The 26,692-nt window shown below is 39.9% G+C and overlaps 1 protein-coding gene and 1 long non-coding RNA gene across 5 annotated transcripts in view; one reads left to right on the top strand and one right to left on the bottom strand.

The window, feature by feature from the left end:
- Positions 1 to 26,692, bottom strand: part of usp48 (ubiquitin specific peptidase 48) — a 228,428-nt gene that overhangs the window by 23,726 nt on the left and 178,010 nt on the right. For 3 of the 4 annotated variants that reach the window (XM_042088884.1, XM_042088885.1, XM_042088886.1), the window contains 4 exons: positions 19,127 to 19,257; positions 14,027 to 14,133; positions 13,819 to 13,920; positions 13,532 to 13,711 (listed from right to left, as the gene is read on the bottom strand). In XM_042088884.1, coding sequence (XP_041944818.1) covers positions 13,532 to 13,711; positions 13,819 to 13,920; positions 14,027 to 14,133; positions 19,127 to 19,257 — 520 coding nt within the window. Of the gene's footprint in view, positions 1 to 13,531; positions 13,712 to 13,818; positions 13,921 to 14,026; positions 14,134 to 19,126; positions 19,258 to 26,692 lie in introns of those variants that run through there. The other variant, XR_006031174.1, reaches the window with a different exon arrangement.
- Positions 10,685 to 26,692, top strand: part of LOC121706858 — a 30,565-nt gene continuing 14,557 nt past the window's right edge. The window contains exon 1 of the long non-coding RNA XR_006031192.1: positions 10,685 to 10,716. This is a non-coding gene — a long non-coding RNA (uncharacterized LOC121706858). The remainder of the gene's footprint in view (positions 10,717 to 26,692) is intronic.

Genomic DNA, 26,692 nt, shown 5'->3' with positions numbered 1-26,692 from the left:
GTGTTTAGCTGTGTCACAAAACAATAAGCTTTGTCAGACTACTTTTAAAATGATATTCAGGGCTATATACATTTTAAACATTCGGGGCTGAAGACCGGACAAAGCCTTGCGTTAATTCTTCAGGTGGGAAGTGTCAGGAATTTTCATACGAGAGACACTCTCATTGGTGGTTAGTATATGGAGTAGGGAATTGACAGCAACATATCCAATCACATTATGAGAGATGCTGAATTTAACATAAACTGCGATGTTTGATTTTAAATTAATGTAAATTTAGGCGGGACTGTAAGCTGGCACACGTTTCAGCGATTTCACTCAGATTCTCAAAGGCATAATACTGTCGCGATCGAGGCGCCTGTCCCATACCTCAAGTTTTTTGGTGAATGCAGTAATCTTATCTGCTAGGTGAGGTAGGTGCTTGTCTTTGCCTTGTAACTGGAGATTTAACTCATTGAGCTTTCCAAATATATCGCTAAGATAGGCCAGCTTCGTCAAGAAATGTTCATTAGTGAACGTGCTTGCAGATTCAAACATGCGCTCTTCCTCTAAGAAGAGGCGACTCGGAGAAAGCCACCTTGCCTGTGAAACAGTACAGCCTTTTGGTCAGCTCCCATCTCCTTGCAAAGTGCGGAGAATAGACGCGCTTTTAAGGGCCGGGTCTTGATGAAATTCACCACTCTCACAACCTCGTTCAAAATCTCATTCAGGTCGGGACTAACTAAGCTGCCTTGACACGAGCGCTTCCCTATGAATAACACAGTGCGTCCATTGCACATCGGGTGCTACCTGGGCCTAGGCTACAGATAAAAAAATAAATAAAAAAAACTCCTGTTTTTAATGTCAGTTCGCGCCCCACCTGGCATGTATCCGTGACCCAGTAGTACCTCAGAACCTCATTAGGGTGTCTGGAATCATGAACTCAAAGAAAAAAGAAATGTATTTGAAGAAAATCAATCTCTGCCAAAACATCAAAAACATCAAGTCATGTTTGGATCATTCAGCAGGTCAATGAACCAAAACACATGTCCAGATTTAAAAATAAACGGTTTACTCAACACAAAATCAAGTTTCTTCCATTGCCATCCCAGTTCCCTGATCTAAACTCCATAGAAAAACAGTGGTGTGAGTCAAAGATGCACAAATGAGGACCTAGGAATCTGGATGATCTAGAGCAGGGGTCTTCAATTGGTGGCCCGCGGAGGTCATTTGTACTGGCCCCTCAAAAAAAAAATAAAATAAAATCTCTAGCAAGCACATGAGCTGTTCTCCACCCTTGCATCTCTCGCTCGCTTTAGTCCTGCAGCCACTGCACCTCAGCCCATTGAACAAGTTAGGCTACGTTACAATTCATTACATTTGTACATAAGCTGAACGTAAGTGCCATAGTTTAGTTTCAACCTAAATTGCCACGTTGGAATTTATGAACTACTAATATTTAACAGGTTGCACCACACAAATAGTTTCTGTCAACAATATTGCAAAAAAACATGGGCACAATTTCTGCAAAACTTGGTGGAAAGGTGGAGCAGATCCGACTCAAAGGGAATTTCAAAGTATTTCTATTAGGGCTGTCAAAATAACTGATTCATTTCGATTAATTAATTTGAGAAAAAATAACTGATTAAAAAAATTAGTGCAGATTAATCGATTCCGTATGACCTTTGACCCCAAGCCGTTCTAGTCAGTAAAAATTAGACTGTAAAATGAAGGAGAAGAAAACGTGCTGCCTGGATCATTGATTGGAACATTTACTTTAAAAAAATGGCCTGATGGTGTTGATAAAAAATAAAGTGTTGAAAATAAAGTCCTCTGCAATGTCTGCAGCAAGGAATTTGCATATCACCGGAGTTCATCAACTCTATAGTCGCACATCAACGCAAAGAAATAAGTGTTGACATATTAGCATATTAGGTCATATCATAGATTATTATGCCAATTATTTGAACAGTGAAAATAATAATAAAAGAGTTTTTGAACTTTAATGTCACTAATGCTGATTATTCAATGATTCATTTGAATTTAAATATTTAAAATAAGTAAGTAGCCTACTGGTGCTGAAAAGGTGAATAGATTGTAGAATAGCCAAAGAAGATGTAGCATTGTTATAAAACGTTTACAATCTCTAAACAATCACAAGTAGGGCAGTTCATCACAGTTCATCCATTGCAACTGGATTGATGAAAGGTCACTTACACCTGTAGGCTACACTGTATTTGGGAAAAGCAAAAGGTATCAGCATAATGTTATTTATTTATTTATTTATTTATTTTTATGTATTTATAAACAAAAACATCTCTCTCAGTTCCATGCCGTTTTCAACAGCTATCAAAAACAAAGGTCATTTTTGGATGGATGGATTTTTTGTGAATGTTTCTTCTTCTACATAAGATTTTAGTCATCTTTAGTTCATGTAATACTTTATTGTCAATGCACAAATTAAGTAACAGTAGTCTGAAACGTTATTGTTAATGCACAAATTAAGTAACAGTAGTCTGAAACGAAATGCTGTTTTACATCTAACCAGTGGTGCAAATAACTGACATGTCCAAATGGGCCTTGATGAATTGCGTCGCTAGACTGTTCATACACATTTTAACGGGCCAAAGTTGAAGAGCTTTTGTCCGTTATTGTTAGTGCAAATATAGGCTGATTCATGTTCCCTTGCATTGTGTAACTGAGGTCCATGGCTAGTCTGGCTTTCATCAGACCAAGCTCAATCTTTTAAGAAATCAAAAAATAAATAGCGGGCAGATCAGGCTGGGTTCACCCAGCCTAGTCCATAGGCACCCGATATTGTTTAATTTTCAGATTGAGATATACACGCTCTGGCTATTCTAAATGCAAAAATGCATTAGGGAGTTATGACAAAACTGTAACTAACAAACTAGATCCTAATAGAAAGCTGTTAGCTTCCCTAAATTACAGGTAGGATTATAAGGTAGGCCTATTTACAACATAAATTGTCAATAGGCTATGCTGGCGACACAAATAAAATCTCCTTTGGAAACCAATGGCTTACGACTTACAGTATCAAGCAGACTTAAACTGCCATATCGTGGCGAAAAGTTGTAATAACATTCACGCAGCTCCATGAGTCAAGGAAAGCGCGAATGAAGTAGCCACTTCTAAATGGGACCCACTACACAGTAGCTTAAGGTGTGTTGCTAAAAGCAGCCATAATGAAATGAAGGTGTCATTGTTTGGATACTTCACACACACGTGCTTTTTAATTTCACAGACTACAACTACCAAGCTGGAATCAAAGCACATCGATTCCCCTCTCACACCCTGCACGCACTTAAAACAAAATAAACAGGCGTCTCAGTCTCACGCATGTATAGGCAAAACTGTATCAGACCGGTGTAACGTTGGTAAATCTTCCATTGCACAGAATGATTTTGTAGCACGTGCAATAAATGATAGTCGAAAGATACAAACAGTGCTGCTATCAATTTGTTTGGTATAACCGCATTTATAGTTTTCTACAAATGCAATCAATCAAATGGGCCTCCATCACTCAACCAACGCTAACGGTAACATTACCTAGGTCCTTATTGATATTACAAGATTAACGTACCTGCAGTAAAAACCAAGCATGTCCGATAAACATCCTCAGATTTATTTGGGCTTCAAGAAGAAATGGGAATTACACTTCATGTGAACATCGTCCTGTCCTTATTAGATGTTCGCTGCGGTAAATTACAGTCCTTGTAGGAAGTGTCCATTGTTTTTCCCCAACCCACTTTTAACTTCCAACAAAATTACATCTCACTGCAACGATGCGCCATCTAGTGGACAAACGACTACTTATCGCCAATACTGAAAATGCAGCCATGATGATGGTGATGAATATTTATTTTGGCTTTCTTTTGATCCTACTGAATTTGTAATTATGTATCGGCCGTTCTAATACCGATAGTATGTGGGTGCCTGTGTGTGTGCATGTTTATATGTGTGCACCGCCATTTACAGGCCAATGAGTGTACAGTCACTAAATGTACACATAACCTAATTTTTTTAGACCCCCCCCATGGATGAAATTCTACGAAACTTGGCATACCCCCAGAGAATGCCAGGTCAATCATACACATAAAATTTGGTGCAGTTCTGAACATCTTAACTGAATATAGGGGCGATTAAAGCAGAATAATATTGCATTTTCATTTTTTACCGGGGGGGGTGCAAATCACAAATGAGTGATTATGAGCCAGGTTGATGTGGGCCCTTGAGACCAACATACCATAAAAGAGAACTGTGTCTGCCCACAGAGAACTGTGTCTGCCCTACCCTCCTTTCGGGGGGTCCAGTCCAGCGGGGGGGCTGCAGATCAAAACGAAAAATGACGATTCTATGCTATCCATGTGGGGGTACATGCCCACCAAATTTTGTGTACCCCGGTCTTTCAGTGTCCCGGGAATCCTTGTTGGTGTACGTCACTAAATGTACACATAAGTTATTTTATTGTAGGGCCCCCATTGACCGAAAGTACACAAAACTTGGCATGCATTCGGAGGGTGTCATAATGATCCTACACTTTTAATTTCGTGCAGTTTTGACCTTGTCAGCCAGAGATATTGTGATGAAAACACCTAATTTTTTGCTTTTTAATTTTTAACTAGGTGGCGCTATACATGAAATAAGTGGTAACGGGATGGGTTGACATGCCCCCTTAAGACCAACATACAAAAAAAAGGTGGACCTCCTAGGCCCTACGGTTCTCGAGATATTCACAGAAAACTGTCTCCGGCCACCTACAGGCCAGTTGGTGTATAGTAACATAAATTAATTTATTGTGTGGCCCCCCATGAACGGAATTCCACAAAACTTGCCGTGCATACAGAGGGTGTCATAATGATCCTACACTTCCAATTTCGTGCAGTTTTGACTATGTTAGGTCACAGATACCTTCAATTACACCACCTCATTTTTACTTTTTTGTGTTTAACTAGGTGGCGCTATACATGAAATGAGTGGTTATGGAATGGGTTGACATGGCCCCTTGAGATCAACATACAAAAAAACAATGGTCCTCCTAAACCCTACGGTTTTCGAGATATTCACAGAAAACTGTGTCTGCCCTACCCTCCTTTCGGGGGGTCCAATTCAGCGGGGGGGCTACAGATCAAAACGAAAAACGATGGTTCCATGCTATCCATGTGGGGTTACATGTCCACCAAGTTTCGTGTACCCCGGTCTTTCAGTGTCCCGGGAATCATTGACGGAAATTTGGGCATGCGAAAAAAAAAAAAAAAAAAAAACCTTGACTAGGCGCTTCGCTGCGCGGCGGTCATAATAATAGTCTAGTGAAGTCAGAAATGAGCCTGTTTAAAGACTTTTGGAAATCATGTGGCATGTTCAGTGTTGTGCGTGAACGAGTTCAAAAGAACGCGTTCATTGAACACGCTCATTTTTTCGTGAACGTTGAACTGAACGCAACACATTTTTTTAATAAAGAACTTGAACGTGAATTAGTTCACATTATGTGTCATCAGGCGCGCCTGCAGGTGTACGTCCGTACGCACTGTGCGTACCATCAGGCTACTCAACAAGAGAAAATTTCCTGTATGTGTGTGTGTTTGGCCCACCATACCTTCCCAACTATGGACAGTATCCCATTAGCTGCATGCCATCAGGCTACAATTTACAATTTTCTGTTGAAGTTAGTGAACAACGTTATCAAAATTAATGCGCACACATTTTGTTTGAGCAGGAGAGAGAGAATACGCACGCAGGCACGCAACTAGGCTACTTGTTTTCTTTTACTCGGCTATCTATATTATCAGCATACAATGTTGAGCTAATTTACTAACTCAATACTCATCATGGACATCACAAGTTTAAACAACGAAAACAGAAAGAATGGATGCAGCAAAGCTAGGAGTTATTCCAGATGGGCAAGAACAAGGTAGGCAATTGCGTGTCAGAACGTTAGACTGCATTAGACAGCTGTTTAAAGCCAGACGTCACGGTAAGCTAGAACAAAACTAAAGGTAACTTTAGCCTGTATAGGGCTGTAGTATCAAGTTGTTCAAATGAATAGGTCATTGAAGACGTTGTTGTTGTATTATTGCATGTGAATGTTGCTATGCTATGTAAACCGGGAAACGGACAAATATTGTCCACGCGTGAATTTTTTTTTGCCGGGGGGGGGGTGGGTGTGCGTACCATAGCATTAATTCCTGCAGGCGCCCCTGTGTGTCATGAACGGCAGACATCACTGTAAATGAACGCTGGAATTTGTTAACTGAGTGACATCTGTTTTCTCTTTTGAAATGCAACGAGAGAAAGTTCCTCCCTCCTGTATTCTCGCTGGTGCCGCTTAAATCATGTATTACCAGACAGAAATGGTTTTGACATTGTGTGCGCAATGCATTGCGGGCAACGTAGTGTCCGGCTGAGAATAGTTGAATAGCATACTGGCTTCCGCACAACGTTACCCGTGATGAATTGCAGCAGAGCGGGTTAGGCATAACAACGCCGCGTAGCAGGCAATGACGAGAGCACCGAGGGCTGGATTTCATTGCACTAAGTATAGAACTGGTCTAGCTTGTCTGTACTGCTGCAAGTTTCATCACCTGGTAAGAAACCCACAATTGCAGTGTCATGAGCAAATGTCTAATGAGCAGCTTCAAAGAACGTATAGTGATTTCTAGCTCGTAGTGTGAAAAAAAGTATTTATTTAAATATCTCACGAAAAAAGTAAAATGAACTGAACTTTGAACTAGTTCAGAATTAAAATTGTGAACTTTGAACATGAACTGTTCACTTTGAGCATGTATGAACTGAACTTGAACTAGTTCAGAAAAGCTGTGAACTGGCACAACAATGGGCATGTTACATTAAATGCACACTCAATTGCGATTCTGGCGTCGCAGAGGGGACGCCAGAGAGGGGACGCCAGAGTGTGGACATCTCACTCGCAAAATATGCATAATAATAATAATGCAAAACTCAGGGGACATGAATCAGCCTATATTTGCACAAACAATAACGATTTGAGTGATTTGCTGTTTACCTCGGAATTGACGTCCACGGTGTTAACTCATTGAGTGCCAAAAACGTAATATTACTAACGTAATTATTACTTTTTTTTAAATTACGAAACTAGGCACTCTAACACACCTTATATGTGATTTTGGGAACTCTGTGATCAAAGTCAAAGTCAAAGTCAAAGTCAGCTTTATTGTCAATTTCTTCACATGTTCCAGACATACAAAGAGATCGAAATTACGTTTCTCACTATCCCACGGTGAAGACAAGACATATTTTTCCAATTTAAGTCCACAGACAAACATAACATTCAAGTAAACAAAAAAGTAAGTAAATAAGTAAATAAGAGGGCACATATAATAATGAAAAAATAAGAGCAGCAAAATTTGGTTGAAATTGTGCGTAGACAGTCAATAAAATACTAGTGCAAAGTCAGGCCAATAAAAGGCTTGGGTAGTTCTGTTTGACCTAAGTAATAAAGAAAGTGGCATAGTGGTGCAAGTTATGTAAGAGCAGCAGAAGTGTTGTGTTTTCAGGACAACAACACCAAGTTGTAAAGTGTACAAGTGTGCAAGTGTGCAAGTGGAGTAGTGCAGGCGGCCATTGTGGGTCCAATGTCCAGGATGTTATGTAGCTGAGGGTGGAGGGGGGAGAGGAGGGAGAGAGTTCAGCATCCTTACAGCTTGGTGTATGAAGCTGTTGGTGAGTCTGGTAGTGCGGGAGCGCAGGCTTCTGTACCTCTTCCCAGAGGGCAGTAGATCAAACAGATTGTGAGCGGGGTGACTTGCATCACTCACAATTTTGGTCGCCTTGCGGGTGAGGTGGGTGGTGTAAATGTCCTTCAGGGAGGGGAGTGAAGCACCAATGATCCTTCCAGCTGTGTTCACTATGCGCTGCAGGGCTTTCCTGTTGTATTCAGTGCAGCTTCCGCCCCACACAGCGATACAGCTGGAGAGGATGCTCTCAATGGTGCCTCGGTAGAATGTGGTCATGATGGCTGGTGGAGCACTTGCTCGCCTGAGTTTCCGCAGGAAGTACAGGCGGCGCTGAGCTCTCTTCGCCAGTGATGCAGTGTTGGTGGTCCAGGAGAGGTCTTCACTGATGTGCACCCCCAGGAATTTGGTGCTGCTCGCTCTCTCCACCACAGCACCGTCGATGGTCAGTGGCAGGTGTTGGGTGTGACCTCTCCGGAAGTCAACAACAATCTCTTTGGTCTTGCTGACGTTCAGCAGGAGGTTGTTGTCCCTGCACCACGTGGTCAGATGGTCGACCTCCAACCTGTATTGAGTCTCGTCGCCCTTGGTGATGAGACCCACCAGAGTTGTGTCGTCAGCAAATTTCACTATGTGATTGTTGCTGTAGGTTGCAGTGCAGTCATGCGTCAGCAGGGTGAAGAGCAGCGGACTGAGCACGCAGCCTTGGGGGGCCCCTGTGCTCAGTGTGATGCTGCTTGAGGTATTGTTGCCAACACGTACTACTTGGGGCCTCTGACAGAGGAAGTCAAGTAGCCAGTTGCAGAGGTAGGTACTGAGTCCCAGTTTGTCAAGTTTGCAGATGAGTTGTTGTGGTATTATGGTGTTGAATGCAGAACTGAAGTCTATAAACAGCAATCTCACATATGAGTCTCTTTTTTCCAGGTGGGTGAGGGCTGGGTGGAGGGCAGAGCAGATTGCATCCTCTGTAGACCGCTTGGCTCGGTATGCAAACTGGAAGGGGTCCAGGGTGGGGGGGAGAATGGCTTTGATATGTGACATGACAAGCCGCTCAAAGCACTTCATGATGATGGGTGTCAGTGCCACAGGGCGGTAGTCATTGAAGCAGGATGGAGCAGTTTTCTTCGGCACAGGTATGATGGTGGCAGCTTTGAAACATGATGGGACGATGGCTTGCTTCAGGGAAGTGTTAAAGATGTCTGTGAAGACATCCTTAAGCTCCCCTGCGCAGTCCTTCAGCGCACGACCTGGGATGTTGTCTGGACCTGTTGCCTTACGGGTGTTGATAGCAGCAAGTGTCCTCTTCACGCTGTCGGCAGAGAGGCACAGGGGCTGCTCATGTAGAGGGGGATGGGTCTTCTGTGGGCAGGTGCTGTTTTGTGCTTCAAAGCGAGCAAAGAAGCGGTTCAGGTTGTTGAGCAGAGGGATGTTGCTCTCACAACTCTGTGGCGCGGGCTTGTAGTCCGTGAGGGCCTGAATGCCCTGCCATAGGCTTTGTGCGTTCCTGCTGTCTTTGAAGTGGGTGGTTGGAGTGGGTGATGAATGGAAATGAAATATATGACGATCGAAAACTCATGAAAACGCACAATCTGGACATTTTATCATAACTCGGTTGCCGCTTTGAGTCGAATCAGTGACGCATGCACGTCAGCTCAAAACCAGGCCATTTTCGTGGGTCTATCACTAGGTGGCAGTCTCGCCAGGGCTCGCTAGGTCACTTCCCGGAACCTTTACAGGCAACACTTCATATTTCATGAAAGACGTTATATCTCCAGATTAGAAAAAAAAAACAGCTATTTTGATGAAAACTAGCCACTGTTTAGCTTGGGATTTCTCAGGAACAGAGGCGTGTAGAAATACACGGTTTGCACCCACTGAGAGCTTTAAGTCTCACCTTTTAAACGAGCCATTGTATGTGTTCATAGCTATAACACAGAATATGCTGTGGCTATACAAAAATCATCAACAATGGTCTAGATTGCTGGAACTCTAGGACAAAGCTTCCGAAAACAGCCCTATGCAACAATTTTAGCAAAAATGACCTTAATTATGCAGGTTGAGAGTCGTTCTGATGGTTCTACAACACTTTTTGGGTCGTTTGGTGGGTGCTTCGTCTCCCCGTATCGCTTCTCCGCAGAAAAAACGAATATGCAACTTTCTTGACCCGGTCCTGGTAAATCCGGATGTGACTCAGCGGAAGTATCAAATTGCGCCTCGAAAATGTAGTCAGATTGTAGTTTCTAAGAAGACTGCAAAACGGACGCCGACTTTGCTTTGTTGCTGTTGAAATTGTAAGTAGCCTACCCTTGGGTGAACTTCGTCTTTGTAATGTGGTTTGATAATCTCTTGAACAATGTGTTTGCTCGACCGTTTTATTGTGAGCCCTGTATGTGTTTAGCTTGGTTTCTTAAATGGCTAGCTCGCTAGCTAGTGGGGGTTTAGCGTAGCAGTCACTTGCTACCGAAGCTGCAGGGGGAGCCATGTCATGAAAAAAGCGAGCCCAAATCCAGCAAAAACCCCAAAACAGCGAAGGAATAACCAGATCTGCATAGGGCTTCTTTAAGGATCCATTTGTCTGCAACACAACGTAGCCTACACAACATCTCTCTTTAGAAATACAGGAACAACAGCCTGCTATGCTGAAGAGTGATGACTGCGTAGTAGGGGTGTAACGGTTCATGTATTCGTATTGAACCGTAACGGTACGGGCGTCACGGTTCAAATTTACACGGAGAATACACGGTATAAAACTACATAAAACTCGTGTGCGGATTAATTAATGTCATGCGCAATTACTGTTAAGTAGCCTACCGTACGAGAGTTACGGGAGTTCTTTAGTGACACCTAATCTGTAGCCTCGCCTTAGCTCTGAAGCTCTGATTGGCGCCTATGTTTTTTTTTTTGTCAGGTAGTCGGTTGAGTCAGTCAGTCAGAGATAGCAGCACTAAGGTGGCGACCCACAAGAGTTAGAGGATCCGCTGGTCTCTTTAAGATCGCAAGTTTGAGAACTTCAGTTACAGTTACAGGCGAGCGTGAGAGTGGTGGATAAGATGAAACTGTGTGTCGGCGTTGTTCAGCAGTTGTTGGGTATGTGAGTGTAAATATAACATGCTATACATATTCAAAGCCAACACTCAGATGATTGGTAGCCTATCACTGAAACAAGAAAAAAAAACTTCCCCTGCGCTTCACAAGCCTTTGGATACACATACAAATATGGCCAAAACCTATGGCTTAAATTAAATGATTTCGTAATGACAGAAAGCTATGTAAATCGCTTGGTAATTACCTTTATGTTGGGGTAACTTGTAACTTCTCACATGAGGAGCTGGTAGTGTTAAGTGCATGGACAGTAACAGAAAGTTTCAACGCTAACCAGGCTAATAAACAAACCATGCTACGGTGAGTTAACGTCGAAGGGCAAAGTCACGTGACTTCTAGTTGTAGTCTGTTTATGAAATGAAAGGAGCAATTTCGTTTTTTAAAAGAAGGCAAAATATTGTGTGATATTTTCACAGTTAGTAGGCTAGATTATTACTGTACACACACTGAAGAATATTGAGGCAAATTGTAGACCCTTCCATATACAACTAAACACAGATGTTGAAGGTCTTGCTTAAGTGCATTTTTAAAAATTATTATTCTATTCTATCTAATTTGCACTTTCAGAAATAAGAGATACTGTAGGCCTATTTTCAGTTTTATAGCTGATTGTCTTATTTTGTTTACAAGTTACACGAGTCTGGGTACTTACAGTATTGTACTGTTTAGCCTGCATCTTACACACTTCAGGCTGTTGCAGATAGCTCAGGGAAAAGACTGTATGACACTAGGTGGTACAGCCTGAGACATGCACAATAAAAAAAAAATGCTTTCTGCATTTTTGTTTTGCTTTTCCCTCCATTGTACCAAACTCGTACCGAACCGTTATGTCCGAACCGAGGTATGAACTGAACCGTAACTTCTGTGTACCGTTACACCCCTACTGCGTAGCATGCAAGAATATCCCCAAAATGTTGAGAATTTAACAACTTTGAAAATATTTACCCTAACATTGTTTCATGAGTGTAATTGAGATTGTAGAATTGTGGGAAAAGTGAGGAGTCGTTGCATCACCCTATAATAGTAGTGGTAGTAGGCCAAAACTAGTAGGCGCTATTATCTATCCAATCACCTAGATATGGCACTGCAGAATGGTTTGGGGGGCCCGGCATAGACAAGTTTGAGAACCTGTGGCCTAAAATATCGGACAATATTGGTGGTTGCATGTTAGATCTGAAGTGAATTGGGTCGCGATGGTCTGTCATTTTTAAAAAGTGGGTCCCCAGAAAAAAAGTTTGGGAAACACTGATCTAGAGAGATTTAGTAAAGAGGAATGGTCTCAAACCCCTTGCTTTATATTCTCTCCAACCTTACGGTATGTCATAAGAGAAGATTATGAGCTGTTTTAATGGCAAAGGTTGGCTAAAGAAAAGATTAAATGCAGAGGTGTCAATAATTGTAGCGCTACATTGGGTCTTTTTGTTAAAAATATGTATTTCTTTATCAGGTATTTTCGTTCCTCTAAATAAGTTTGCTTCCCTTCAAGGTTAAATTTTTCCTCAGTGTTTCCATTGTGACACCAAGATAAATTGCCAAAAGATTATTTTTTTTTATACCTCCTTTTACTCAACTTTACCCAGGGTGCCAATAAATGTGGAGGGCACTATACAGTAGATAACAGACATAGGAATAACTAGATGCAACGCATAGCGGTACAAAATATGACCACTGCTCAGTCCTGTACATCCTGTATGTGTGACTGTATGTGTGTGTGCACATGTCTTCCTGTGTGTGTGTGTGGAACTATAATGTGGAACATAATGTGTGGTCCATAATGTGGAAGGGATTTAGTATGTACCGTAGATTATAGGATGGGACTGCCAGGGAGCATTGTAAATGGTGGGATTTAGGTGATTACTTGGAATTTCAGGTTTTTCAGTGATTTAAAAAAACGTTTTACACTGGGATCATACTTTACAGTCATGATGCTAACCAGGCTTACATTTCACTACTTGTTATACTGTATAGTTATAACTGTATGCGATGAATAAATCTTTGAATCTGAAGGATATGGTGACAAAAATAATTAGGCATGTTATTTGCATTTTATAGGCGCAGTCTCAGAGCTTTTTGATCACACCTGGTAATATACAGTGGCATAGGTGGGAGCATAACATGCATAATCTCTACTCGTTGCAGACATAGAGATGCACAGCAGTGCACAAACATGCAAAAGGATTAAAAATAAAAAACATTACAGTGTAAAGAGTTATTGTGTGAAACAAGATCATAAGGTTGCCAGGGGCTAAACATTCTCATTTTCTACCTAGCAAATTAGCTATGACAATAGCAATTCATCAGCACACCTAGTATATAAAGTATCTATCTATCTATCTATCTATCTATCTATCTAAAGGGATGTGAGATAACATAACATGATTGGTTTATTACATGTTATGCCTAAAACACACACATGATCAGTTACAACATTGGTTCATCAGGGATTGTACCCATACACCTGGTGCTTATAAATATTTATATTTATATTTACAAATATTTATTATGCTATTAAACTAGCCTTGGACACTCCTCAAATACATTTGTACCAAACACAAACTTCAGACTGTGCTGTCAAACCGTTAAAATTGGGTCCAAAATCAGTCAAGGGTACATAAATATTTGACCTGTAACAACAGTTATTGGATCCCACCAAAATCCACATTCATATTAGAAAAGACTGCTGGAAAGGTGGTAGAAAAGATTAGCATGAATTGTATTTGTTTTACCTGTATTTTGAGCTCCTTGAGTGTTTGGTTGGCAGAGACAATGAGGGCTTTCTCTCCTCGAAGCTTGTGATGACGCGTGCTCCTGCGGATGCCTTTGTCAGAGGGTGCCCTGGCTACTGAATGCACCGCAGAACCAATACCACTGCTGTCCATCTTTTTCCGCTTGGCACCATTTTCCAACTTGGGTTTGGGGGTAGGGGTGGAGAGACATCAAGGGGCAAGTGGGTAATATGGAAAGTTGTTCTGTAAATACACCGATGGATAGAAATTAAGTGAGCAACTCTCACCTGGCTAAAATCTGGGTCTTTCTCTCCGTCAACTTTGGCTTCCGTATCTTCTTCTGCTTCTGAACCACTGATATTAAGGGATGGGGCATCATCCTTCAATGCCTGGGGGGGAATGCCAAGATGGTATTCTCTGTACTGTAACTACTGCATAAAGACAGGTCTTTGTGACAATGGTATTGAATCTCTCTAGCAGTGATGGGACTGTTACCCTTTTGTTGTTGATGACTTTGCGCACATAGACTGTAGCCTGAGTGTACTCTCTCATGTCTCTCTGCTGTTGGAACATGAAGCCTTCTCGACACTCCTGACACAAATCTGGAGAGCATTAAGAAAGAAAGAACCAGACACAGGGTAAATAAACAGTACTGCAGTTAGGCTTCATTCACAACAGATTATTTACAACAGCCATATTTTCAGCTGGAAATACCACTAGACCTGAGTGGCTCTACTTCATCTATGTATTACACATTCTGTAAAGATCATTGTAACTGTAACTCGGAGTGGGAGGCACCTTTTTATAAAGGCATAGTGATGTCAGGCACTTATTGCTTTTAAGTGGTTAATCATTTGTAAGGGAAGGAGTTTTTCTTCCTCGAAATGGCAGCTTCTTCCGTAAGTCGGGGCTTCACTTCTCTGTTTTTCCTTTCACTCTCCCTCCAAGATGTTCCCGATTTTCCCTGTCCACCTGTTATTTTCTTAACTGTTTTTGTTTCATCTCGTCCTCACTTCTACCCACAATCTGCAAGCACTGTCCATGGAGTAGTCCTAACCAGTGCACCTGTGCAAGGGGGTGATTGCTGTAATGGTGGTTGCTATGGTAAATCATATGGCTGCTAGAGTGTTGCTAGGGTGCTTATGGTGGTTGCTATGCAAAATAAAGTAGTTGCTATGGTGGTTGCTAAGTTAATCATGTTGGTTGCTATGGTGGTTGCTAGGTTGTTGCTAGGATAAATCAGATGGTTGCTAGGTTGTTGCTTGGGAACATATTGTGGTTGCTATGCAAAATAAAGTGGTTGCTATGATGGTTGCTAGGTTGACATTATAGTGGTGGTTGCTAGGGTAATTAATATGGTTGCTAGGGTGTTGCTATGGCACCTATAGTGGTTGCTATGCAAAATAAAGCAGTTGCTATGCAGGTTGCTAGGGAAATCATGTTGGTTGCTAGGTTGTAATTGTGGAAGTGGTTGATAGGTTGTTCCTATGGTAATTGAGGTGGTTGGTATGCTGTCGCTAGGTTAGTTGTGGTGGTTGCTATGCTGGTTGCTTTGTAAGTTTCTTTCAGTTTAAAGATTATAAATGGCTCTTTCAAATGATATATGATCCATTAAGAATTATATATTATTATTATTATTATTATTATTATTATTATAGACTCAAGACGGCCATAGGCCTACTCACTTACACTCTCACTCACTCAAGTCTTTCACTAACAAAAAGTTAAATATGGTTCACATGGGTCTGAAGCTGGGAAACAAGATACTATATGAGTACTCATTTCATTGAAATAGACAGGCATATCTTGCACTTATTTTGGTTTTAGCTAGGCTACTGTTGGCCCTTACAGCTCAAGAATAATGAGGATATAACTAACGTTAGGGGAGAAGCATAGCGCATGAAACCGTGACTCATTTGACTAAGCATGCCACCAAGAACAGGGACTGTTAAACCTGACATGGATTTACGTTTTGTTTCACATGCACATCATGTTATATAATTCTAAACTTGATCAGTTGATGATAATGAACTTGTTGCACTCGTTCACTAACCTTCAACCTATCCTCGACTAACATTACCTCAGTGAAGGTAGCAAATTAGCAGGCTATTTTTTTGCACAAATGAGATGACAAGACATTAGCCTACTTTTATACAAATACATTTCCCTGACATTCATAAGCAGAAAACACTACGGTGGTTCCCGCTTTGGTTATTAGTCAACATAAAAACTCATTGAGAGACAACAGATACATAAGTAGTAGTTTGCAATAACAATCAGTAAGTGGGATATCGATAATGTAATGCTTTACTGAACATGCCAGAAAGGAGTAATGTTAATGTTATGTGTTAAGATAAACCTGGCATGGGTTTATCATAAACTTTATGGTTAATTAGGCTATGACCCATCACTGATTTATGTCTATATTTTGCTGGTGCTAGCTAAACCAAAACTGACTTTCACAGCCATACGAATATGCCAGAGAGAGGCAGCTTTGTTAGCCATGACAAACAGGAGGATGCTAACGTTAAATATATTACACTTTCATATTTTTATTTTGTCATTTTCTTACATCAATATGATCGTCACTGACATCAAAACATGGTGGATGCACATCAATAGTATCTCATCTAATGAGAACAGATGCCGACGCTTGTTAGAAGCCATAACTCCAGAGGCACCACAAGTCCTCAGCTGATCAGTCAACAGCGTGTGTAGGCTAAACTCAAAAATACCGGAGAAATGTCAATAGTGACCTAGCCATTTAAGAGTGTCAAAATAAAAGTCTGGTGTTCATGTATACACCAACGCTGTATTATTTCATGTATGAAGGTTATACTGTAGCAGATGTCTCTTTAAGAATTGCGGTTACAGGAGAATATAGAACGGCCGTCGACAGCCGCTATGGGGTATATAGAGGGTAAAAGCCTGAGACTGGCAGTTGCTGCAGGTGGCCTGGCCACCTGGCACAAGATTCTAATTGCTTAATGGCCGTATTGTAAGGTCATAATAGCCAATGTTAAGTATATGGGAAAATTTTAATAGTTTTTAATTCCTAGTTTAAAAAGTATAAAAGTTAGAAAGATGAAAAGTACATAGCAGCTGTGGTTCATGTTGGTTGCTAGGTTGTCATCATGGAAGTGGTTGATGCTGTTGTTGTTGCTAGGGTACTTGAGGTGGTTGCTAAGGTGTTACTAGGTTTGTTGTGGTGGTTGTTATGGTGGTTGCTAGGTAAATCTCATTGGTTGCTAGGTTGTAACTGTGGAAGTGGTTGCTAGGCGGTTGCTAGGGTATTTGACATGGTTGCTAGGCTGTTGCTAGGGTACTTGAGGTGGTTGCTAGGCTGTTGCTAGGGTAGTTATGGTGGTTGCTATGCTTGTTGCTAGGTTAATCATGTGGGTTACTATGTTGGTTGCTAGGTTTTAACTGTGAAAGTGGTTGCTAGGCTGTTGCTAGGGTACTTGGTCATTGCTAGTTTGTTGCTAGGATATCAGCCATAATTTGAGGATTCACGATGGTCTGTCTCCCAAACATCCCTCACCCCTTATCTAGACATGCATGAAAACATTTGAAAAGAAAACTCAGTCATGTAATATTTGATCCTGTTTTGCTACTAATTATCTTTCACGTAATGAATATGCACACTAAGTGAAAGTAGGCCTACTATGCGCTCCGTGTCTGTAGATGTCTGTTCACGTCCACAATCGGCCCTGGTTTTAAATGCACATCTTTTTTTCTCTCGCTCTTTCGGATGTGGCCAGCCAAGCATTTGTTCTGCTGCCAGCTTGTGCCAATATATTGCCCAAAATGCTTGATTGCATTGCATTCTCCTCATTTTTAGCTACATTTTCATATACCACATCAGCATTTTTGTTCAGTGAATCTTTTGTAAATTGCTTTACAATTAGTGTCAGGCCCTCGTTGGCAGCCTTTGGCTTGCCTCTTGCCACTATTCACTCCTTCGTCTTCATTAACATTCCCTGTAGAATTCTCAATATTTTTGGCCTCTGTGTTCAGTTACACAGTCTGTCTGTTCTTGGTCTTGGATTTTGGGAAATAAATGTCTAAATATCACCTGCTTGCTGCAGCTTCGGTCTGCATGTCCTTTTAAATCTTTTTTTTCTCTCATGAGCATATAATTTGCCGCTGGCTTGTCTCTCCACATCGCCCAAAATGCTTGATTGCATTGCATTCTCCACATTTTTAGCTAAATTTTCATGTACCACATCAGCATTTTTGTTCAGTGAATCTTTTGTAAATTGCTTTACAATTACTGTCGGGCCTATAGGCCTATCGCCTGGCTTGCCTCAGCTTCGGTCACATCCTTTTAAAACCATCTTTTTCTCTCTCTCGTCAGCATTTAATCTGCTGCCAGCTTGTGACTCCACATCGCCCAAAATGCTTGATTGCATTGCATTCTCTACATTTTTAGCTAAATTTTCATGTACCATATCAGCATTTTTGTTCAGTGAATCTTTTGTAAATTGCATTACAATTACTGTCGGGATTATAGGCCTATCGCCTGGCTTGCTTCGGTCATGTCCTTTTAAAACTGCATCTTTTTCTCTCTTGAGCGTTTAATCTGCTGCCAGCTTGTGACTCCACATCGCCCAAAATGCTTGATTGCATTGTATTCTCCACATTTTAGCTAAATTTTGGTGTACCACATGGCATTTTCTTTCAGTTAATCTTTTGCTTTACAATTACCTTCAGGCCCTCCTCTTACCTTCACTCCTTCGTCTTTATTAACATTAATCTTTTTGGCCTCAATAGTCCAGTTACATAGTCTCTGTTTTTGGTTTTGGATTTTGTGAAATACATTTCTAAATAAATGTGACTTATAGTCAGGTGCTACTTATATTCCGGAAAATACAGTACATGCAAGATAAATCTTTAAGTCTGCAATGGTGTGCTTGATAGTGTCTCTGCCTGCCATGCAGGTATGTTGTGTGTGGCATGGGTTCAAACTCTGATAGATTTAGTGATTTGTTTTCAGTACACATGTTTATTCTAATTTGAACTCTTTTTAACAACATACTCTAAATCAGCCATTCAAAATAATACGTATAGGCCTACCAAAGTGAGGATCTCGCCATCTCTCCAAGTTAACATGAGCTGCTTATCAGGCTACCCACTGGTTAACATGGGAATATGGATCTGAGCAGCACTTGGTTCCGTCTTCAATTAATCCTCGAAATACCTTGAATTCTTTATTGAATCAGTCACATCTGCAGTAAATAACGCAAACTACCTGCTTGTGATGACGTGCTACTTGTTTATCCCCAGTTAATATGCACCCCGATAAGATCTGTGACACCGGAATAATTTGCCCTCAATTTGTGCTGTTCTGTCTCGTTGATAAAAGCGGACATTGTGAATGTATCCTTCCATTGCATACTGAAGGCCTTTCTGTCGGCTTCTTCAAGCAATATTACATACCGCACAGAAATTATCCAGCACACACTGTTGCACTCGGCTAAATGGCACTGGTGTCCCCACGTTGAACAAGCGTTATCTTACACTTTCCCGACCAAACTTGTCCGTAATTTCACATGGTTTATCATTCATTACAATAATAAAAAGTGAATTTAATACCTGGTCGCGTGTGATATTCAACCGTGTCATTGATACCATGTTCTGGCTTTATCCTGCTTATAGAAATAGGCTGGTCCACAAGGAAATGGGTCCTGATCACCTCCCACTCATTCGGCCAGAGGAGAGCTATACTATGTAGGAATAAATCAAACTAATATGAGACAAGTCACCTATACAGGTGCTATACAGGATCATCAACACAGAGCAGATGCCTCAACACCACAAAGTGTCATCAATTGCTAACTTGTCAGTCATACTACTACATAATGTATAAAACTCTATTGAGATTGAGTATGGGCCTAGGGACCATTCATTCACTTCTGATTTCCAAGGGGCATCACCAGCAGTGAAATAAAATTCACTGTTCCCTCAAGTGCCCTCTAGAATTATTGACACCCCTGGTAAAGTTGACTGAAAACAGGTATAAAAAATAATCTTTGGGTGATTTGGGTGATCAAAATCTCACATTGAAAACAAGAGGAAATCCATTTTATAGCCAGTACAGACATATCAGTCAGTAGCTATTAGGGAAGGGGTAATGTATTGTCTGCTGGTCACTTCAATAAAGTCCCGGAAAATTCCTGACAGGCCGAAGTGGTGCTTTATCCTGAAGTGACTTATTTTCTCATAATAACCAGTAGACAACACATTATCCCCCTTATTCTATAGGTACTTGCCAACACAAGAAAATAAACTTCACACAATGTGTCTTCTGAAATTATATTGTTAGCGTTTTGTGGCTTTTGCCTAGAAACAAATAGTTCCCCACACAAATAGAACTTGAAAGTTTCAAATATTGCATAGCAAGATATTACCTTCACTTTCAATGAAGTTTCATTACGATTTCAAGAGTTAAATCAGAAGCACAAAACCTGTTGCCATTGGCAGCGGCAGACCTGCCAACCTTGAAGAATTTTTTTGAGTAGCACCTCGAGGAAAAACAAAACAAAAACAAGAACGGCTCGGGGTCAAAGGTCATACAGAATCGATTAATCTGCGCTATTTTTTTTAATCAGTTATTTTTTTCTCAAATTAATTAATCAAAATTAATCAGTTATTTTGTTATGTTGTCCATTTTCTTATATGTGGTCTCTATTCAATCATGTCTGGTCTATTCAATCCATTATTATTAGCCATTTCTTTTGTAAAGAAATACATCTATCCCTCATCAGTGTTTCCCATACATTGACTAATCTGTGGCGGGGCACCACGAAATCAAAACCGGCCTCCACTTTCTTTCAGATGGCGGTGCCTTTCTATTTTTATTTTGGCCTTTTTATTTCTTTTGATGATAGTGACAGTGGAGAGTGACAGGAAGCAAATGGGAGAGAGAGCAGGGGTGGGATCCGGAAAGGACCACGGGGCGGGAATCGAACCTGGGTCGCCGGCGTATGGTGCAGGTGCCCCAGCCAGTTGCGCCACAGCTGGGGCCATGATGGCGGTGCCTTTCTGCCGTGAGGTGCAATGATAACATTATCCCAACTAAAGCGATAGGTGCGCGATCTCCGTCTGGAAACCTATTATTTGTTCCCACTTGTTTTTGTGCTAATAAACCAGAACAACAATGCTCCAAAGAAAAAACAAATTGAACACTCATCAATGAGAAGCTCAAAATGTTTAGCCTAGGTCCACTTTGAGACTTGTTGTTAACCCTTACAAGCCCGACCGTTCTAATTTCGTTACAAAAGTAACGATGACCAATCGTCTAATATCTCAGCTGTCCAATGACTGATTTTATTTCTAAAATCTTCCCCCTAATGCTGACAACATAAGCTTCAATTTGATATGATTGGTTAAGGGGTTTATGGCGCGAAATGTTTTGGATACTTGAAGATGAGTCTTGAAAAAATATGTTCAGACGGTGCATTTGACGTGGACAGCCGGATGCCACCTGCACTTAAGTTGGAGTTTACCTCGACTGGAAACCACACAGCTGGATAAACTGAGCTAATATTGTTTTTATCAGTTCTAGTTATGGTTTATCTTAATTTGAAGTCCTTAAATCATGTTATTTAATAGTAATATGCTTTCTCATCAGGGTCAACATTATGGCATAGCGGGGGGCTAGTGCATCGTCACGTAACTTTAGCTAGCTGTATAATTCTGAATTGCTTGCATTATTCTCGTTTGCTTTTTATGTCAGTTATTTTCATTTGACAGTTTCATTTAAAAATCTGTTAGTATAACCTGTAGGTAAGTTTGTTTTCTAGTACCAATTTGCTTGTTAGGTAAGCATTATATTGGCAAGACAGTATAGCAAACCAAAGCTGAATAAATCAATGGGCGCGTCAAGTTGCGTTACGTTCTGACATGAAATAAGTAGAGCGATATTTTTACTCCTCTCAATATGTAGTTGTAGAAAATAAGATGTGAAATCACATATTCTGTCAGAAATGTAATTAACTTATTGCCTTTCCTCAGGTTGTTGCCTGTAGTGCAGTCTGTAGTGAACATCAGACGTGCTTGTCTCAACATTTTCTAAGATGGCATGACTTGAAATAGATGAATCACAACTTCTCTCAATATGTAGTTATATAAAACATGATGTGAAATCACATATTCTGTCAGAAATGTCATTATTGCATTTCAGCAGTTTGTTACTAGGTAAAATGTAATCTGTCTTTATCTTGATGCCAGCTAGGCAATCAGATTTAGGGTAGCTAAACCCATGTGTAATAAAATGACTTTTCATACTTAATATTCTGAGGATGCTTCAATAGTTTAGGCTACCTCTTCTTTTGTGTGCATACATACATACATACATACAAATCTGTAGTTTCTGTGTGTGATTTTATTTTTTACATTAATAAAGGTATTTGTATGATTTCGCTGTTGTTTCAGATGGAGGATGACAAGACCTACACAGACCTTCTCGCAAGCCTGAAGAGGTAGCTGACTGCTCATGAGCTTGCGCTCACAATGCTGAAGACCATGAGGAGATGGAGGAAGAAGGTATAGATTTATGTGCCATGCGTAGGATGGTGCAGACTTCCACTAAAACACAGTGTGAAATAGACTTATGTTCTTTTTTACTCACATTGTTGTCCCAGGCATATGTGGTTTTACCAACCGAGGAATGGGAGCTTGTGCTTAGTAGGCCGTCGTATGCAAACAGTGCAGGGGCAAGGTTTCTGGGATTAATCATTTACATGGGGTTCACTTCCCTCCCTGATATCCATTGCTACTGGGGAACCAAGTCTTGGCAGGGATCAGGGGACGTTGACCAAATTATAAATACATATTGTGTACTCCAAAAAACGCAGAATACCAGAAAGCACTTTTTCTCCATTGACATTGCCGTTGCCAGTAGCTTCTTGTTATTTCAATTTTGATTAATTGAGTTCAATGCAATGCAGAATCTGGTGTTGAACCTAGGTTTGGTAGCTACAGCCAGAAAGACTTTGGAGGAAATCTATCACAACAGCTGGCAGGCATTTCCGCTGAAATTTCAGCTCCAACTACTACTCTGTCGTCTTTCCATCAAGTACATATTCCTGTACAGCAGAAGCTTGTTATAAAAAACGTACATAATAAAACTAAAGTAGCTTGTATGGCCCTGGAGTGTAACGGTAGGCAAATTTGTTTTATTGATAAACAAATTGCTGTCAGATTTGGCATTCTGCAAAAGGGGATGTGTTTAGTAATGAGTCATGGCTCTTCTGTGTTCAACCTTCAGGTTCCTCACCCCACCTTTCCCTATCCTCCTCTGTAAGTGTGTGTGTGGGTATGAATTTGTGTGTATATGTGTTTATTCTCCACAGGCTTGTTCTAAGTATGTAATCCACTTTCAAATGTTTAGAACACATTGAGTTTTGAGTGATGTTGATTGTATTCCTAGCTTTTCATGAATAATAATACATTTTATATATAATTTTCATATTATACTGATTTATATAAGGAAGTTGTATTTGTTGAATCAAATGTATTTTATGTCTCTTTTCCGAAATGGTCTTCAATGAATACTTTTAATGTCATTCATTCAAAATAAATCTAAACCATTGTTTCTGACTTGATTATTAGTTTTTATGCATACTTTTATGTTGTTGGTGAGAAAGTGAATGTGAATTCTGTCAACATTCTAAATCCCGTTTTACATTTTTTTACACTGATCACTAAAATGATCATAACTTATGAAAGGTTAATGATATTTTGTTAAATAGCCCACAACTTAGCCCACAACAAGCTGAACATTTCATACACTCTATATTTTTCTCTATCTTGTAGAGAAATATGATGAAAATTAATTTTTATGTGAATTAAATTAAATTTTGACAAATTCCGGATATACATTTGGAGAGGATTTTCAAATACTGTTCATTACTATATTAACATTACCATATGTATTTTACATCATTTCATAGAACTGATCCGTCTGATTACAATGGTATGTATATCCCATTGATGGTATGTATTATACTCAAGAAATAAGTTTTTTTGTGTGAGAAGGTCATTCAGCACCAAAAATGGAATGTTCGGAACGGGCACGAAAGGGTTTATGACTGTATTTGGCCTTGGAAAGGTTTACGAGATTTGCGGGAAATTCTAATTCACGTGCTCCAGTGAGCTTTCCGGAGAAGTTGGATGTCTAGATAGATAGATAGATACTTTATTGATCCCCAGGGGAAATTGAAGGTCTCAGCAGCATACAGACAACACAAACACATTCTTTAACAGCAACAAGAGTAATTAAAGTGTATAATATAAAAACACAACTAAGAAATAAGGACAGTAGAAGATAAAGAATATGCTAAATATACTAAAATACAAATTATACTAACTAACACTTAATCTAAATCAATTCTAAAAACAGTATCCACATAGTGGTGATTAATCAATCAGAGGCGCTTGCAATGACTGAGGCAGGGACTGAGCCTGTGATTCTCTGTGCATAGTAAGGTATGGTAAGGTGCTCTAAGGTGCTCTGTGTGAATGAGTGTCATGGTGGTAGTGCAATGGTGATAGTGGTCATGGTGATAGTGCAAATGAGTAAGTCCAACAGTGCAGAAATAAAGTAAAGTAAAGTCTATATATCTATATTCCAAGAGTGAAAGATCAAAAATCACCGCACACTGATCACTGTAACTTAATATTTATTGTAGAACGAACAACGCGTTTCGCCTAGCGCTTCATCAGGTTCGCTCTGTACCATCCCCCCTTCCTTTCCACAGGTGAATAAATCAGGTAATGTCACATGACCTTGTTGGGAGATCAATTAGTTCATAATTTCATTAACAACATCAATATCCTTCTTAAACAACACAGAATTAATAAGTTCACATACAACATCAGTAGTTAATAAGTTCATAAAACACCTAAGAATTAGTTCATAGGTGACACCAGTAATTCATAAACACCTAATCATTTAGTACATAAGTTCATTAACAGCATCAATCAAATAACATCAGTAATTCAGTGATCAGTAATACATCAATTTATAAAATCCACCTAATAATTTTGTTCATAAATTCAACAGTTCATCATCAACAGTTCATCAGTTTATCAACACCTCTAACATTTAATTAATTCCACAACATCAAGATGTGCATAAGACAGTACCTTATTAGTCTGAATATACAAAATAATTTTTACAAGCCAGTTATTCTGTTCACAAAAAAAACACTCAAGTCTTGTTTTTCATTAAGTCCATATGGTTCGACTGTATTCAATTTGTGAATCCAGTAAGCCTCCCTTTTAAGCAATTGTTTTATCAAATCACCACCTCTTACATTAGGTTCAACCCTCTCAATGCCAATGAATCTCAATGTAGTGGCTGAACCATGATTTCTGTCCTTGTAATGTCTAGCGATAGCGTAATCCATATTGTTGTTTCTGAATAAAAGCTTTGTGTTCAGCAATTCTTAACTTCAAATTTCTTTGGATGAATTAAGGGAGAACACTGGTTTAATTGTGAAATCTGCTGATAAGGGTGGTGCCATTGTTGTACAAAATACTATTGACTATGTAGCTGAAGCGCTGAGACAACTGAGCAATGTTGAATTTTATAAACTGTTGTCAAAAAATCCTATGGATGACTACATTAAAGAAAGAGATGAATTGTTAAACAATGCAATGGAAAATAAGTGGTTATCAAAGAACCCATATGAATTTTTGAAAATAGCTCATCCTGTCACCCCAGTATTTTACTTGCTCCCAAAGATCCATAAACGGCTACAAAATCCTCCAGGCAGACCAATTGTTGCCAGCAAAAATTCCTTGACAGAACCCTTGAGTCAGTTTGTAGACATAGTGATAAAAGATATTGTAAAAACACTCCCAAGTTATATTGCTGACACTAGAGATGTTCTTAAACTGTTGGCTGATATTTCCATCCCAGATAATGCTTATCTTGTAACATTTGATGTGGAGAGTCTTTATACTAATATCCCTCATGAAGATGGCTTGGAGGCCATGAGCTTCTACCTTACAACTCAGAATGATTTATTTCAAAAGGAACTGTTAGTAATGATGACTAAGTTTATTCTCGTATTAACAAGTACTACTTACAAATTCAAAGGACGAGTATGGGATCCCCATTTGCAACCAACTACACAAATCTATTTATGGGCCTATGGGAGGATACACATATTTAACAACAATCCTTTTAGACAAAACATCCTGTTCTTTAAGCGGTTCATTGATGACATCCTTTTGATTTTCACTGGTTCTGAAGATGAATTGAGCCATTTTAATGAATACATAAATGGGACATATCCTACTTTGAGGTTCACTATGGAGTATAGCTCTAAAAGTGTCCATTTCCTATATCTAGAAATTACAGTCAATAACCATAAATTAGAGACCTCTATTTATAGGAAAGAAACAGATAGGAATACTATACTTCATTCATCAAGTTTTCACCCTGACCATCTAATCAAGAATATTCCTTATGGTCAGTTTGTAAGGCTTAGAAGAATCTGTAGCAATGATGAAGATTTTAAGGTTAAAGCCAAGGAAATGTCTCAAAGATTCATAGAACGAGGATATAACCAGGCAGTGATTAATCAGGCAATTGAAAAGGCAGGCCAGAAAAATAGGAATGAACTGTTGAATCCTACTCCTAAGAAATCAGAGAGTAGAGTAACTTTTGTAACCAAATACTCCACAAATTCCACACAGGTGAAAAGAATAATCAACAAACATTGGAAACTCCTTGAATGCGACACGAGTCTGAGCCACTTACCAACTAAACCACGATATTGCTTCAAACGGGGCAAGAATATCAAAGATTTAGTAGTCAGTTCTATGTACCAAGAACCTCCAGTTACAAATTGGCTGACTAAACAAGTTTATGGTAATTATAGGTGTGGCCAGTGTGCACACTGCTCAAATACTGTTGACACCAAAACATTCACCCATCCACACTCGGGTGAAAAGTATGGCATCAAACAGTTTATCAATTGTCTCTCTACACATGTAGTGTACATGTTAAAATGCCCTTGTGGCTTGATGTATATAGGCCAAACAAAACGAAATTTGAAGTTAAGAATTGCTGAACACAAAGCTTCTATTAGAAACAACAATATGGATTACGCTATCGCTAGACATTACAAGGACAGAAATCATGGT

This window comes from Alosa sapidissima, chromosome 4 (assembly GCF_018492685.1).
Source record: "Alosa sapidissima isolate fAloSap1 chromosome 4, fAloSap1.pri, whole genome shotgun sequence".
Lineage (NCBI taxonomy): Eukaryota > Metazoa > Chordata > Actinopteri > Clupeiformes > Clupeidae > Alosa > Alosa sapidissima.
This window is presented reverse-complemented; position numbering and strand designations above follow the sequence as displayed.